The 15,580-nt window shown below is 30.8% G+C and overlaps 3 protein-coding genes across 4 annotated transcripts in view; 2 read left to right on the forward strand and 1 right to left on the reverse strand.

Annotated features, from left to right (window-relative positions):
- LOC116142235 (callose synthase 10) overlaps window positions 1-6,837 on the forward strand; it is a 39,500-nt gene extending 32,663 nt beyond the window's left edge. For both annotated transcript variants that reach the window (XM_031427671.1, XM_031427672.1), the window contains exons 39-51: window positions 223-335; window positions 1,015-1,067; window positions 1,170-1,346; window positions 1,475-1,522; window positions 2,154-2,312; window positions 3,201-3,314; window positions 3,605-3,693; window positions 3,821-3,979; window positions 4,133-4,235; window positions 5,023-5,142; window positions 5,485-5,535; window positions 5,642-5,824; window positions 6,342-6,837. In XM_031427671.1, coding sequence (XP_031283531.1) covers window positions 223-335; window positions 1,015-1,067; window positions 1,170-1,346; window positions 1,475-1,522; window positions 2,154-2,312; window positions 3,201-3,314; window positions 3,605-3,693; window positions 3,821-3,979; window positions 4,133-4,235; window positions 5,023-5,142; window positions 5,485-5,535; window positions 5,642-5,824; window positions 6,342-6,578 — 1,606 coding nt within the window. In that variant the 3' untranslated portion in view covers window positions 6,579-6,837. The remainder of the gene's footprint in view (window positions 1-222; window positions 336-1,014; window positions 1,068-1,169; window positions 1,347-1,474; window positions 1,523-2,153; window positions 2,313-3,200; window positions 3,315-3,604; window positions 3,694-3,820; window positions 3,980-4,132; window positions 4,236-5,022; window positions 5,143-5,484; window positions 5,536-5,641; window positions 5,825-6,341) is intronic.
- A 3,740-nt stretch (window positions 6,838-10,577) lies between these two features.
- On the forward strand, window positions 10,578-11,463 carry LOC116142254 (protein NOI4-like). Its single transcript, XM_031427695.1, has 3 exons — window positions 10,578-10,651; window positions 10,893-11,087; window positions 11,175-11,463. Exons 1-3 carry the CDS (start codon window positions 10,643-10,645, stop codon window positions 11,196-11,198), a joined length of 228 nt encoding a protein of 75 aa, XP_031283555.1. The 5' UTR covers window positions 10,578-10,642; the 3' UTR covers window positions 11,199-11,463.
- Window positions 11,464-11,651: 188 nt separating this feature from the next.
- On the reverse strand, window positions 11,652-15,476 carry LOC116142252 (zinc finger CCCH domain-containing protein 67). Its single transcript, XM_031427694.1, has 6 exons — window positions 14,919-15,476; window positions 14,639-14,710; window positions 13,665-13,784; window positions 13,247-13,522; window positions 12,673-12,948; window positions 11,652-12,080 (listed from the first exon to the last, which is right to left on the reverse strand). Exons 1-6 carry the CDS (start codon window positions 15,348-15,350, stop codon window positions 11,895-11,897), a joined length of 1,362 nt encoding a protein of 453 aa, XP_031283554.1. The 5' UTR covers window positions 15,351-15,476; the 3' UTR covers window positions 11,652-11,894.
- Between the last annotated feature and the right edge of the window lie 104 nt (window positions 15,477-15,580).

Genomic DNA, 15,580 nt, shown 5'->3' on the forward strand with positions numbered 1-15,580 from the left:
AGTTTCCCATAAGTTAGATCCATCTTCTCCATGTTCCTCTCAGTTTATATTTCCTAAACAAAGTGGCTGATACCTCTTTTAAATGGGCTACCTTAACTTTGATCTTTTGGTTGAGCAATTTATGTATGTTGTTGACTTATATTCAGGGTTCAAATTCTCTTCTTAACAAAAGGAAAAAAAAATTGATGGCTTAATTTCATTTTCATGTAAAATATCTTGCAGAGTCCGCATGCACTATGGACATCCAGATGTGTTCGACCGAGTTTTTCATATAACTCGAGGTGGCATTAGTAAGGCATCACGTGTCATTAATATTAGTGAAGATATATATGCAGGCTAGTGAAAATCTCTCTCTCTTTCTCCCCACATCTTTCTTTTAGTTAATTTTGCATTGATTTAATTTTTTGGTTTTTGGAAACTTTCATCTTCATTCCTTATGATTGGTTATGATAAAGACTGAATATTTTTAATTCATTGGGTATCTTCCTTTTAATTCTTAAATTAGGAATGATTAGTCTTAAAGTTATCAAAGACCTTCCCTGAGTTTCCTTAAAATTTATTAAAAATCTCCCTTCCAACAAATGTTTTGATATATTTTTCAAACCAGGCCAGTGTGCCTTTGTGACCTGATATTATGAAAAAAGTCAGCCTATATCATTCTATTATTGTACAACTATCTCATATTATGAAACAGGCACAAGTCACTCCTTGGAATGGTGAAGGTTTTGTTTTCCATTAGTTTCATTGTGTCGATTTTTGCTTTAAAATGCAATCTTACTGGAATAATGTCTCTTTTATCTGTTAAGAATTTCATGTTTGTTATGTATGTGTCGACTGTTAAATATTGAGGCACATTCTTCAAGTTAGATTCCTGAGGGCTGAGCCATTGCTTTCTTCTGGCTTAACTTTATGATTTTGATCTTATGCTTATTCCTTACTGGCTATGTGGTAATACATTTTGTTGACTTAACTGTTGGCAACTTATATAATGATATAAAAATGAATTTGCTGCAGGATTTAACTCCACATTGAGACAGGGTAACATTACTCACCACGAATATATTCAGGTTTGATATGCTCATTTGTATATTTCTTTCTGTTTAGGTCACAGAGATATCTATTAAGATAGTATATTTCCTCCAATTTCTTGAGATTGCTTCTCTATGTAGGTTGGAAAGGGAAGAGATGTGGGGTTAAATCAGATTGCCCTATTTGAAGGGAAAGTTGCAGGAGGGAATGGAGAGCAAGTCCTAAGCAGGGACGTGTACAGGCTTGGTCAACTTTTTGATTTCTTTAGAATGCTCTCTTTCTACTTCACAACTGTCGGTTACTATGTTTGCACGATGGTGTGGTTACTTCCATGACTTGTTCTAAGTGCATTTTTTATCTATCTTTTTCTAGTGATTTATGCAGTTAGCTGGTTTTCCCATTGCACTAAAGAGTGTTTCTTTTTCTTTCTACCCCCCAATTGCAGATGACTGTCCTTACAGTGTATATATTCTTATACGGAAGAGCTTACCTGGTAATTTAGCATACCAAGCACTGTGTCTTATTTCTCCCTTCTATTCATGTAGATAAAGTTATATCAAATTTCTTGTACAAAAGTGTAGAGTTATGTTTTATTTATCACACCTGAAAGTTAGATTGAAGAGGATATGAACTTGGTATTGTCTCTTACCCAAATTAAGTGTTTTTGCTTATTTACATCACTTGCAGTTTTAGATTCTGCAAAAGGTGAGAATATTGTCAAAATAAAGAGTTGAAAACCTATATTTTTGGTTATTTGATTACTCGCATACTGGACTTAGTTCATACATGTGTACTTTATAGGTTGGGCACTCAAGGCCCTTGGTTATGTTTCATGCAGCGGTTGTTATACATTAATATGTTAAAACTGGACTGCCTGAATATCATAGTATTATTACATCATGTCTTTTTGCTAAATAAATCATCCAATGACTGCATTTATTATTTCATGTTTTGTGTTTCATTTTATTACAATGGAAAGTGTCAAGTCTAGGAATTCTTAGGCACCATGTTTTATTACTTTATTATGAAGCCAATTAATTTGGTGGAAATATGAAATTATGTGTAAAAATGCTGAGCTCAGCCTCAGTTAATGCATCTTGTCAATAAGCTGTATGCTGTTTCAGGCTTTCTCTGGACTTGATCGAGGAATTTCAAGGTATGCAAAGTTGACAGGAAATACATCGTTGAATGCGGTTTTGAATGCACAGTTCCTAGTACAGATTGGAGTTTTTACTGCAGTCCCAATGATAATGGGTTTTATACTTGAAATGGGATTGTTGAAGGTCAGTCCATCTAACACTCTGCAGTGTCATGTTCAAATTACTTTTCCTTGGAGAGATGTTTTAGAACTCATTTGGCTTGTGATGTGAAAATAATTTTCAAAATATATAATAAAAAATAATAATTTAGTTGTATCTCAATATACTTAATATCTGAAAAATGTATATAAAATGTTTTCAGAGTAATTGAAAATAAAATAATATAATATAAAAAACCCAAACCTATTTTATCTAAGAAAACAAATTTTTTTTTTTGAATTTCCTAATTTTACACTAGTTTTTAGGCTTATATGCAAATTCTTAAAAGAATTGTATTAAATTCTAAACAAACGGCTGTTTTAGCCCATAATGCTAAAAAATTGCAGACTTTTCTTGGTTCCCATTGTATAAGACTTTGTCCTCATTGTATTATGATCCTGGGATAACATTATATTTTAGGATCCGTTTGGTATGGTTTCTTCAAGTAGAGCTTATTAGAGTAGAGTTTTGATGAAAAAATTGCTGGTTATTTGGTTAAAATAATGTAAATGAAAGGATTTAAGATACATTGAAAAGATAAAGTCAAATTTCTAAGATGCAGAAGTTTTAATATTTCTAATTAGCTCGAAAAGAGCTTATGGAAGAATCTCAAATTTTGAGCTTCTTCTAGTAGACATAAAATAGTGTATCTAAGATACTATAAGCACTTTTCAGGTATAATCAAACAACCTTAGAAAATTTTAAAATAATGCTTTAAATTTATATAAGCTCTTTCCACTTGTAGATTAGTCCAACCAAACAGGCTTATAGTCAGCTGTGCCTATTAGAGCATATTTTTGAAATTTATGTTATTAATGTTATTGTTTTGAAAAATTTATTGCTTTTTAACTACAATTTTAATTGTTTTTGCAGGCTGTATTTAGCTTCATTACTATGCAACTTCAGTTATGTTCTGTGTTCTTCACATTCTCATTAGGAACCCGAACTCATTACTTTGGACGTACTATTCTCCATGGGGGTGCAAAAGTATGTATGCTATTTTCTGGTCTTCCTTGTTTTGAAGGCCTTTTTTTTTCTCCTTTTCTTTTCTTTTGATCGGGGATAAGTTTTTGTAACAAGTGTACAAATAGTCGAGGAAATCTTTATATCACTCTAGTGTAGTTTTTCTGACAACATATCAAGTTCTTTTGTATTGATTGAGGCCATCTGGTCCACCTGTTCTTTTATTATCTTAATAGTTTCTCTATTTTTTTATTTTTTTTATTTTTATTTTTTTAAAAGGAGTTAACAGCATTCGTTTTGAATTTTATTAACAGTACAGAGCAACTGGCAGAGGCTTTGTTGTCCAACACATAAAATTTGCGGAGAATTACCGTCTTTACTCAAGAAGTCATTTTGTAAAAGCGTGAGTAAATTTTTTTAATTAATTCTGTTCTTTTAACTGGGAGAAAGGAGGTCAGTTATTTTGATGTTTTCTATATATGCAAGTTGAATGGCTTTTGTTTTAAAACCTTCAAACTTGATTTTTACAGGCTTGAAGTGGCACTTCTTCTAATAGTTTACTTGGCATACGGATACATAGAAGGCGGTGGTTTTTCTGCTGTTTTGCTAACTCTTAGCAGTTGGTTCCTTGTCATCTCGTGGCTCTTTGCTCCTTATATCTTCAATCCATCAGGTTTTGAATGGCAAAAGTAAGTTTAGTGGAACTTATCTGCTTCCTCCCAATTTCAAATTAGAATTTGTGCTAGTTGAGCTTTGTATATTTCATATATCACTGCGTTGGTCTGCTCTTTAACGATTAAGCTATCTGCTAAGTCTTATTTACTGCATTGTTCAATGAACAGGACTGTAGAAGATTTTGATGATTGGACCAGTTGGCTCTTATACAAAGGTGGAGTAGGAGTGAAGGGAGACAATAGCTGGGAAGCTTGGTGGGAGGAAGAACAGGTTAATTACTATTATCATTTTCTTTTATAAAAAAACTTTTAAACTAACTAAACGTGACATAATGAGATAGGTGCATAGCTGGACTACATTTTCCAGAAACAGATCAAAAAATCAGAGAAAGTGACAAATTCTCTGTCATTGATAGTCTTCCTCTTAACCAAAGAAAAGCAAACTATACAAAAAATTAGCCCCGAAAAAAGTTCTCGCCAGTTGAGATGTAATAAAGAAGTTTGCTACTCCTTCGAAGTTAAAGCCCAAAGAGAAGCAATTGAAATAAGATTTTATTATGACATAATTTTGTTTTATTCATTTATTACAATAAACATGGTTTTTCATCTATTTTACCATATGAATACGAGTATACTTGCGAATTTATCCATCTTATGTCTTGTAAAATATCAGTTTGTATGAAAAAAGTTGGTATATGTGGTCTACTGCATACTACTATTTTTTTTAATATGAGGAGAGGATGGATATTTTAATATTTTCTCATTGCTAACATTTCCTTGTTTCATTAACATCCTTTGATAAAAATGAATAGCATTCCATATTTTGATATGGAGAAAAGTTTGGTTTTATGTCACTACCAAATTTGAAATTAGTGAAGGTAAACCGCAAATAACATGGTGCTTCTTCTAGTCTTTTAGTAGAAGACTACAAGACTTAAATATTGTACTAGAGGAAACTTTTTCTTTTGAAAGACTTAAATATTGTTTGGGCATGTTTTTCTATTCTCAGCTGCTTTTTATTTATTTATTTTTTGTTGATTTATGCTTTTATTTTTTAGGCGCATATCCAAACTTTGAGAGGTCGTATACTGGAAACAATACTAAGTTTGAGGTTCTTAATATTTCAATATGGCATTGTGTACAAACTCCATCTCACTGGAAAGGATACATCAGTTGCGGTAAGCTTCTTTTCTGTATATTTTTTATTTTTGGCTCACACATATTTTAAGCAAAAAAGGAATCACTGCTTTTTGGAAGGCACTCCTAGCCTAAGCTGGGACATCACTACTGCTGAAAGTTAATTTAATTTTTTTTTTTTTTTTGAATTTTACTGATGTAAATATTATTTTTCCTTAATTGCTCCTTTATGATTAATAATATGTTTGGATAGTAGAGGTTTGCCCTGATGATATTGAACTACGGAGATATGAATTCAAGTAATTTAGGGTTTCAGAACATATGTACTTTGGCTAGTCGATCTTTTTTTCTTCTTGATCCTGACAATCGTTTTTTTGGTCTAGATTTATGGCTTCTCCTGGGTTATATTGGTGTTCATTGTCATGATATTTAAGGTTTGTACCAGTTCTTGTTTAAGTTCCTCCTTCATTACCTGGGTTTGGTGCTTGGGTTTGCATTAACACCTTGTGTCTTTTCTTATTTATTTTCATTGGATTGCAGATATTTACCCTTAGTCCGAAAAGGTCAGGCAACTTCCAGCTAATGTTGCGGTTCGTGCAGGGAGTGACATCCATAGGACTTGTACTAGCAGTTGCTCTTGTTGTGTTCTTCACTGATTTATCAATTGCAGACCTTTTCGCAAGCATTCTTGCATTTATACCTACTGGTTGGCTTATTATATGTGTAAGTTACAAATACTTTACGTGGCATTTTTTTTTATTGGGCATAAAGTTGATTCGTAATCCATAATAATTTTTTGAGAAAAGCCTTGGTACCACATGGTTCTATGCAGTATTCTTTGCCCGACTAAATTTTTATAATCTGTGAGGATTTATTATGGGGAAATTGGCATAAATAACCCCCCACTAGAGAGATTTAATGAAAAGTAGTTGGGCATAAAATCTGACAAAAAGGCCCTCTTGATGTTGTTCTTCTTCTTCAACTAAATTATGGAGGACTTTCTTCCTGGTTATGAAATCCAAGGTCTGCTCATGGAGGTTGCATCTTTGTACCTCTGTTATATTTCTCCTTTAGCTAGTTGTCCCTTAAAAAATTTTGATTGTGATGGGTTGTTGGAGTAACATTTCAATATCTCCTCGATGGAAGCCTAATCTCAGTGTTTTATCAAAGCTGTATCTTGTTCTTGTGATTGGAATATTTTCTAACACTCTCCAAACCTGTTTTGTTTTTATGAATACAGCTATCTATCACATGGAAGAAGATAGTCAGGAGACTGGGCTTGTGGGATTCAGTGCGTGAATTCTCCAGAATGTATGATGCTGGGATGGGTATGATACTCTTTGCTCCAGTGGCATTGATGTCTTGGTTTCCATTTATTTCTACCTTCCAGTCTCGTCTTCTTTTCAATCAAGCATTTAGCCGCGGACTGGAGATCTCCCTCATTCTTGCTGGAAACAAAGCTAATGTTGACACTTGATTGTTTTCTTGCATTTTGAAACATGCACGGCTTCTGTAACTTAGTGAGTATAGATTTTAGTTAGAAATTCTGATGTATGATATTGCATTATGCTAGGATCCAACATGCAGTGATATGTAAAAAAATTTAGCGGTGTAAGTTGAAACTTGCTTCACTTGGTGTGGTTGAGTTGTAAATTAGGATGAGTAGGAGATTTGAAACTATTATTTCAATTTACGTCCCTACGTTTTTTGCCTAATTGAAATGTAATGGTTGTTGTGCCAACTTTTTGGTTCAGTAAATTAATTATTTAATTTTCTATTTGTTCTTGTGACTATTTTCTCAAGGTTACGCTTGTTAGAAGAACTTGATAAAATAATTTTATTGGTTAGTCTTCAAATTAATATCTATCTTGTCTTGTGTGCAAGTGCTGGAGAATGAGCAATGTTGTACGTTTTAATTACTTTTAGAGAGAAATGTAGTGGGAATATAATATATCATGTCCAGAAATTATGTTGTTAATACTTAATAAAGGAAAATCATTTAAGAAATCAAGCAAATCAAGTTTTAATCTTAAATCTAATATAAATTTCGGTAGGGGTGAGCACGGGTAGCGGGTAGAATCGAAACCTATGGGTAGAATCGGAACTAGAATTGGAACTGGAATCGGCATTGTGTGGGTGGGTAGGTTCCGGTTCTATTTTATTGGAAGTGCGGGTTTGGTTCTGGTTCTTATGTGTGGAGGAACCGAAACCAGAATCGAAACTTAGAAAAAGAACCTGAAACAAGTACCCTGTTTGGAAGCTATAGCGGGTATCCGGTTTAGAACCTGTTTGGAATCGATTTTTGGAACCTGTTTTGAAACTGATTTTGAAATCTGTTTTGGAACTTGCGTTGTAATGGAATATTTGTGAATAATGGGGGGTTTCATTATTCTACATATAAAAAAATTTAAGATAGAAAAAAGTTAAATTTTTAGAATAATCTAATTAAATAAATATACAATCATACTTATTAGTTATTACATATAAACTACATTATATTAAAAACTTTAATATATTATAATATATTAATATTAAAGTTTTGATTAATTAAGTGTATAATTGGAATTAAGATTCAATAAAAAGTGTTTTAATGTTATTAAAAGAATTATTTTTGAATAAAATAATATATTTGATTGAATAATAATATATTTAGTTATTTACTTTAATTATCAAGTTCTAAGTATATCTATAGTAAATTAGCAGTTAATTAATTGTATATGATAAATTGATAAATATTAATAAATTTAATTACTAGTTAAATATCATACTTAATCAATTATAACATTATATTATAATTAAATGATTACTTAATTAATTATATTTTTATAACATTACTTAATTGATTTATAGTATAATTAATATAGCATTACATTAATTGATTACTACTTAATTAATTAACTTATAACATTCAGTATACTACTTAATTAAATAATTAGAAATTTAATTAATTATAGTATTACATTATAAATTTATAGTATAATTACTTAATCAATTATAACATTTCATCATAAACATTAGTATAAAACTTAATTAAATGATTAAAAAATTAATTAATTATAATATTATATTAAAGATTTATAATATGATTATTTAATTTACTATAACATTACATTATATCACATAATTAATTATAACATTACATAATTAAATGATTACTTAATTGATTATGACATTATATTATAAATATTAGTGATAACTAATTTACTACATAAACATTGGCACAATACTTAATTAAATGATTAGAAATTTAATTAATTATAACATTATATTATAAATTTATAGTACGATTACTTAATTAATTATAACATTTTATTATAAACAAATTAATTATAATATTATATTAAAGATTTATAGTATGATTACTTAATTCATTATAACATTTCATTATAGTATGATTACATAATTAATTATAATATTACATAATTAGATGATTATTTAATTGAATGTGACATTATATTATAAATATTAATTATAACATTACATTATAAACAAATGATTACTTAATTAAATGATTAAAAATTTAATTAATTAAACATTACATTATAGTTAAATAATTACTTAATTAAATTATGACAATAGTACATTATATTATATTATAATCACTTAATTAATTATAGCATTACATAGTTAAATAATTATTTAATTAGTTATAAATTTATAATATTACATTATAAACATTAGTAATTTATTACATTATTACATTACTTACTTAAATGATTAAAAATTTAATTAATTATAACATTACATTATAGATTTATAATATAATTACTTAATCAATTACAACATTCTATTATAAATATTAGTATATTAATTAAATGATCATAAATTTAATTAATTATAATATTAAATTATAGATTTATAGTATGATTACTTAATTCATTATAACATTACATTATAATATGATCATATAATTAATTATAACATTACATAATAAAATAATTATTTAATTGATTATGACATTATATTATAAACATTAGTAATTTACACAATACTTAATTAAATGATTAGAATTTTAATTAATTATAACATTACATTATAAATTTATAGTATGATTACTTAATTAATTATAACATTCTATTATAAACATTAATACAATACTTAATTAAATAATTAGAAATTTAATTAATTATAATATTACATTATAGTTATATAGTATATTACTTAATTAATTATAACATTACAATTTACATTGTAGTATGATCACTTAATTAATTATAACATTACATAATTAAATGATTACTTAATTAATTATGACATTATATTATAAACATTAAACATTAGTAATTAATTAAATGATTAAAAATTTAATTGATTATAACATTACATTATTTTTAAATAATTACTTAATTAATTATAACATTCCATTATAGTATGATCACTTAATTATGTATAACATTACACAGTTAAATGATTACTTAATTAATTATAACATTACATTATAAACATTAGCACAATATTTAATTAAATAATTAGAAATTTAATTAATTATAACATTATATTATAAAATGTATAGTATGATTACTTAATTAATTATAACATTATATTATAATTATATAATTACTTAATTAATTACAACATTACTATATTACATTATAAACATTAATAATTTATAACAATAAATTTACTACATTAGTATTTAGTAGTGGGAGAATCAAAGATGTTGGTGACAGTTTCTAACTTTCTATATTGTTGTTTATTTGAATGATTTTGGTAAAGTTATTTGATGTGAATTGTGATAAATAATTGTTTGTGTTTTGGTTTTGATTGAGGAATTTTATGTGAATTACGATGAATTGATTGAATTCAAATGTTGCATAGAGATTAGAGGATTTATGAGTTATATTGAACACAAATGAATGAGTAATCAAAATTTTTGTTAGGGGTGTATTTATAAACTTTTAAGGTATTTTTGTCATTTTTTAAACTAATAGGGGGATAATTGATTTTTTATAGGATACCCGGGAAAGGAATCGGAACCTGCATTTTAGGTTCCGGTTTCTTTTTTTGGAAACCTGTACTATGCGATTTCGATTCTCCTGAAAAATACAGGGTACCTGGAACCGCTCACCTTTAAATTTCGGTGTAACATTGATGTGGTAATGCCATTCTGATTGAATATTATCTCAACTACAAAATTGTAATTGAGTTGAAATAAATAAATTAGCTACTTTAGGAACTCTTCTGTTAATCTGTTTAACAAACAAAATATCAAAATAAATAAATTTAAAAAAAAAAAATTAGGGCTACAACACTAGCTGTCAGGGCTCTGTAAATCCTAGAGCGTGTTCATTTTTCACTGGTTCGGTGCCAACAGAAAGATGAAAATGAGAGAGAGAGAGAGAGAGAGGATTTTAAATTGTAATTCTAGTTTGAAATAGCGTAGATTACGGACGTGCCTAGGTTCTATGAAAACAGCGGTAAGAGTGAGTGCCGCGTAAAAGGACGTGTTTACTTGTATTATAAATAAAACCTTCTCTATTTGCCTATCAAACTCTTCATTACCAGACCTCCTCTCATTTCTCAAGCTTCTGTCTCTCACTCATGGCATCTGTATTGTTCATATCTTTTTCTTTTATTTATTTTTTATGTCCAACAAATTGTATAACTATTATGCTCTCTTATATCGCTCTAATTTAATACAAAATTTCGATGATAGTTATTTATTTTTATTAGAAGTTGAACAGCTGCAAGTCTTTTATTTCCTTAATTGTTGGAAAGCATATAGTTTCGTCGTGTAAATTGGGATATTTTTACAGGATCTTCATCTAAATTATTGATTCTGTTATTTCAGCAAGATAGAGGGCGTGCATTGCCCAAGTTTGGAGAGTGGGATGTAAATAACCCAGCAACAGCCGAAGGATTTAGTGTAATATTCAACAGGGCTCGAGATGAGAAGAAGGCCAGCAGTGATGGTGGGAAAACTTCGACCCCCCCAAGAAATGACAGTGTGTACAAAACAAGTGATTACTCTCAGTATTCTCCAAAGGTATGTGTTAGAGATTGATTTAAATTTGATTTACTTGGAGTTTAATTTTCTGATTTTAGAGTTCTTTTTCACTATGGTTTTATGCAGAGAAAGTGGCTATGCTGTGGTTGAAGCCACTTTCATCTTTCAGAGACTTGATATTAGGTGGACCATTGCAATTTCTTGCTTTGTATTTTCTTTTCAAAAATTTCTTTGATTAGTATCAGTAAATGGAAATTTGACATAAATTTTTCGTGGGAGTTATTAACAAACTCAGGCGGTCATTGGTTTTATGAGTTCTTTTGTTGGGTCGTATAAGCTCAAACATCATTTCTCTTAATATACTATGCTGTTATCTTCATTTCATGTATGGCAATAAAATGAGGAAGCCTCAAATTCAGCTAAATGCTATATTTCAACTATAAAATTTCCGCCAACAGACTGTCGTTGACTATTGGTCTAAGAATCTGTTGTAGCAGAAAGCGGGAACTCTCAAAACTCTACAAGAATTAAAACATACAAAGTAAAAAACCCTTTTACGACGCGCTGAGGGAATTCTTAAATCAACATTTATGTGAGTTGATTGAGACATATTCAACAGAAAACAAGAGAAATAGAGACAATTTCTGTATCCTGACTCGCTTTGGCTTTGTAGTAACACAACATGATATAAATATACCTAGAGCCACCCTCTGAAAAGCATGTGGCAACTTAACTAAAAATGGTTAATCAGAATTTTCCATGTCAAAGAGAACTAAAATCCTCAAAGGTGTGAATCCTAAACACTAGAGAGCCCTTGAAGCAAAATTTTTTACACTGGCTGATAATTTAATTATCACTTCCATTTCCAGCCACTCCTGTCTCTTCCACCATTGCAGAATTGCCAAAGTGAGGAAGGGAATCGAGTCCAGATTCAGTCGGAGAAGCAGCCGGCTGTACTGGATGGTCAAATTTACAAGCAGGCCCAAACTTGCAAATGCCATAGCGGCTGTAATGCGAACAGATATTTTGATCCTGGTTTTCAGACAACAAATTATGAGTCAGAGTCATAAAAGAAAGCAGTTGCTGGAATGTGATCAAACTGATGATTAGATTCTCATAGCTGAAAGATTAGAAAAAAATAGCAGGAGTCTCAAAATGTTATAGGAAGCAAGCATATTGCAACACCTGTACGGCCAGTGTCATTTAGGGAGGTACTTTGCAGAGTTTTTTGCAAGATTAATTTTATATAGTCATCCTGTTTCTATTATCAGCTGTATGAATAAATTTCTAAATCTATTTGGTAGCTTCATCATCAACTGCTTTCTGGGATCATGTTACATTCAGAATATTTTCTTACAATGAGGTAGTTCCAAGCAATTTGCACTCTTTAGTTCCTAATGTAAAGTATGAGAGCACCTAGGTGGTCCTAAAGAAATTAAAAAAACAAATAGACAAATAGAGAAATAAAATTTCCATATCTTGAACGCATAGAGAATTGTTTTTTTAGCAGCCTGCCATTTCACATCACTCCATACATGAGAATAGTGTGACCTTTTGAATTTTTTTTACATATATATATCATCATAAGAAGCAAAGCTCAAAAGAAAGGGAAAAAAAAACTTACAGGTCTTAGTGGTAAACCCTTATCGCTGAGAGCACATGGCTGCGACTTTGAGATACGATTCTTTGGATGATGATATTTGCAGTTAGATTTAAACTTACAGTCCCCAGTTTTTAGGAAGAAACTGCAATCAGGTTGGCCAGGTCGTTCCGGGAATTCATCAACTAGCATATGTTGCTGTTGCTGTTGATGTGTATACACATTTGTTTCAATCACTGGGGGTTTCATGGCATATGGTGGGGTTGGATTTATACTCCTTTCTGGTGGATATAGAGGACCCTTGACAAGCCATAAACAGATAAAATCAATGGGAAAAAGTACTGAAAGGTACTTGACTGAACTTTAGAGACAACAGTAAGCAGAATTACTTCTAGTAATATAAACAATAGGATCAACATCAGGGTTATTATAAATAGGATTCAAAAATAAGCAGAAAGGAAATCTGCAAGGACTATGTATGATATCAGATGGTTTAGAAAATGGAAATGAAAATATTAAAAAAAGGATAAACACAGAATAAATGTTACAGCTAGATTTAAGTAATATAAACTGACAAGGAAAAGAGCAATGTTAGTACCTGATACCCATTCCATTCAGCCTTTTGTGATGCAGCCACTTGGCTTGGTGGATACATCAATTGCAGAAAGGGTGCAGTCTCATTTAAAGCCCTTGGAGATGACCAGGATCCTACACTTGTTTGTGATGCAGCTTGAGAAGAGACGGATCCACCATTACCATATCCTGAAGGAGAGTCAGAACCACCTACAGCTGTGGGATCAGGATGGTTAAATCTGCAATTAGATCCATACTTGCAGGAGCCATTACGCATGTAATAGGGGCACTCCTTCTCGCCCTGCAATGATTAAAATTTTAAAATTAGGATGACTTGATCTCAAGCAAGTTTGTGATTTTCACATATGATTAAAGGTAACTCATAAATAGCCAGGATGAGCAAAGATTTGTAAAATTCTTTACACAAACTAGCGACGTCATACCGGCCGAATAGGCAGACCCAGAAAATTGAGCTCTAAAATTGGGATGACCGGTGATTTTGCTCTTGTGTGACTGTATCTGCATGCCTTCCCAAACTTACAACCTCCTGTCTTCAGGTAATACTGCAGATACCTCAACAGAAAAATTATAACACCAAAAAATTGCTACCACACAGCAATTCCATAAAATCATCACCTTCCTACCTCCTCCAAAAGCACAAAAGTGTTCTATAGCAAATAATCACATGATCCTAGAATCACTCAAGAGACAATAAAAAGGGCAAATGATTTACATCAACACATAATTTCGATAGAACAACAATAAAACAATTTGGAAGGTGAAACAATGTGGGAGCTTTTATTTAGTATACAATTCAATTATTATTTCCTCAGCAAGAGAAATAAAAATATTTACATTTTTACCAAGTTTTGAAAAAGAAAAAATACAAGATATTGAACACCAAATATTTAAGATCGGCCACAGCAGCACTCTATGCATTCTATATTGACAGGCCCTTCCAGAGCCATGGCTCTCAAAGAGACGGGAGATAAATAGGATGTCCATGGACCACCTCTATTGGGCCATAACAATAATTCAATAATTTACGACAACCAATAGAAATGAAATGTATTTTCATGTAATACTGTTATTATATTTAACTGAAACTGAAACTGAAACTATAGTTTCATTTTCAGATGATTTCTTCCCGGATGAAACCCAAAGCTACCAGAAATTCTAGAACTGTATTACATGATAAAGACAGTCACCTAAAATCTGCTATAGCAATCAGAAAAGATTCATACAACACATTCGGATGCTTGAACTTGATCGTGTAAAACTAATTAAACCAAAGTAACCAACCCAACCCAAATCATTAATTAATTGAAATTTTCTTTCTTGAAAAAGCTAATGGTCTTATAAGAAGTTAAACCTTAGTTTCACAATTCAGTTTCTTAAAAGAAAAAAGTATATTAACCTTGCATTCTATCTGGCTCTGTCCTGGCTTCTCCATTAACTCTTCCCTTTCCTTCACCTTCTCTTTAGCACCCTTTAGAACAACAGAAATCACAGAGTGAGAATAACTACACATTCCTAATCAGACACTACCATAAATATAACAATTATCTTTTAACTACTCACTATATCACAATCATATTTCAGTTAATCAGCAAAACTGGTTAGCATAAAACGAATTAATTAAGTTCACTAAATTCTCCCACAAACATAGGTTGATGAAAGAACCATAAAGTAATCACCTGGTTTTTTGTACGAGCAGGATGATTAAACTTGCAATTAGATCCAAATTTGCAACTTCCATTCTTCATATAATACGGGCAATCTTCTGCATCTGGTCTAACTGGGTATGGGTACTTTTTTATCATTTGATTTCCATTCTCATTCTCGTTGTCGTTCTCATTCCCATTCTCAACTTCACTTATATTCTTATTATTATCATCACTGTCGCTCCCTTCTTCCTCCTCTTCTTCTTTATTTGAACTCTTCTCTTCGGCCTCTCCCAAATCCAGATTCTCCAGCTTCTGACACTCTTCCACGAGCTCTGGCGTGTGATCAAGATCAGAGGGTGAAGGATCGAGATCAGATTTAGTAGGAGAAGATGGTAACCCTAATTGAGGGTTTGTGTTATCATTACAAAGATTTGGTACAGGAATTGGTTCAGAGACCTCCATTATTTTTACAACATTTCAAACCCTAATTAGGGTAGAGTAGAAAGGGTGTGAAATCGAAGAAATGAACTGAAAAGTAAGTGGAGGGTTTCAGGATATGTATTTATTTGTACACACGTTCTAATAGTTAAATAAAAACAAATGTAGCCATAATTTTTATTTTATTTTATTTTATTTAGCCGGTACAGTTTTTGGTAAATTTATTACAAGTTGGGCAGTTGGAAGCACTTTTG

This window comes from Pistacia vera, unplaced genomic scaffold (assembly GCF_008641045.1).
Source record: "Pistacia vera cultivar Batoury unplaced genomic scaffold, PisVer_v2 Contig406, whole genome shotgun sequence".
NCBI classification, from domain to species: Eukaryota; Viridiplantae; Streptophyta; class Magnoliopsida; order Sapindales; family Anacardiaceae; genus Pistacia; species Pistacia vera.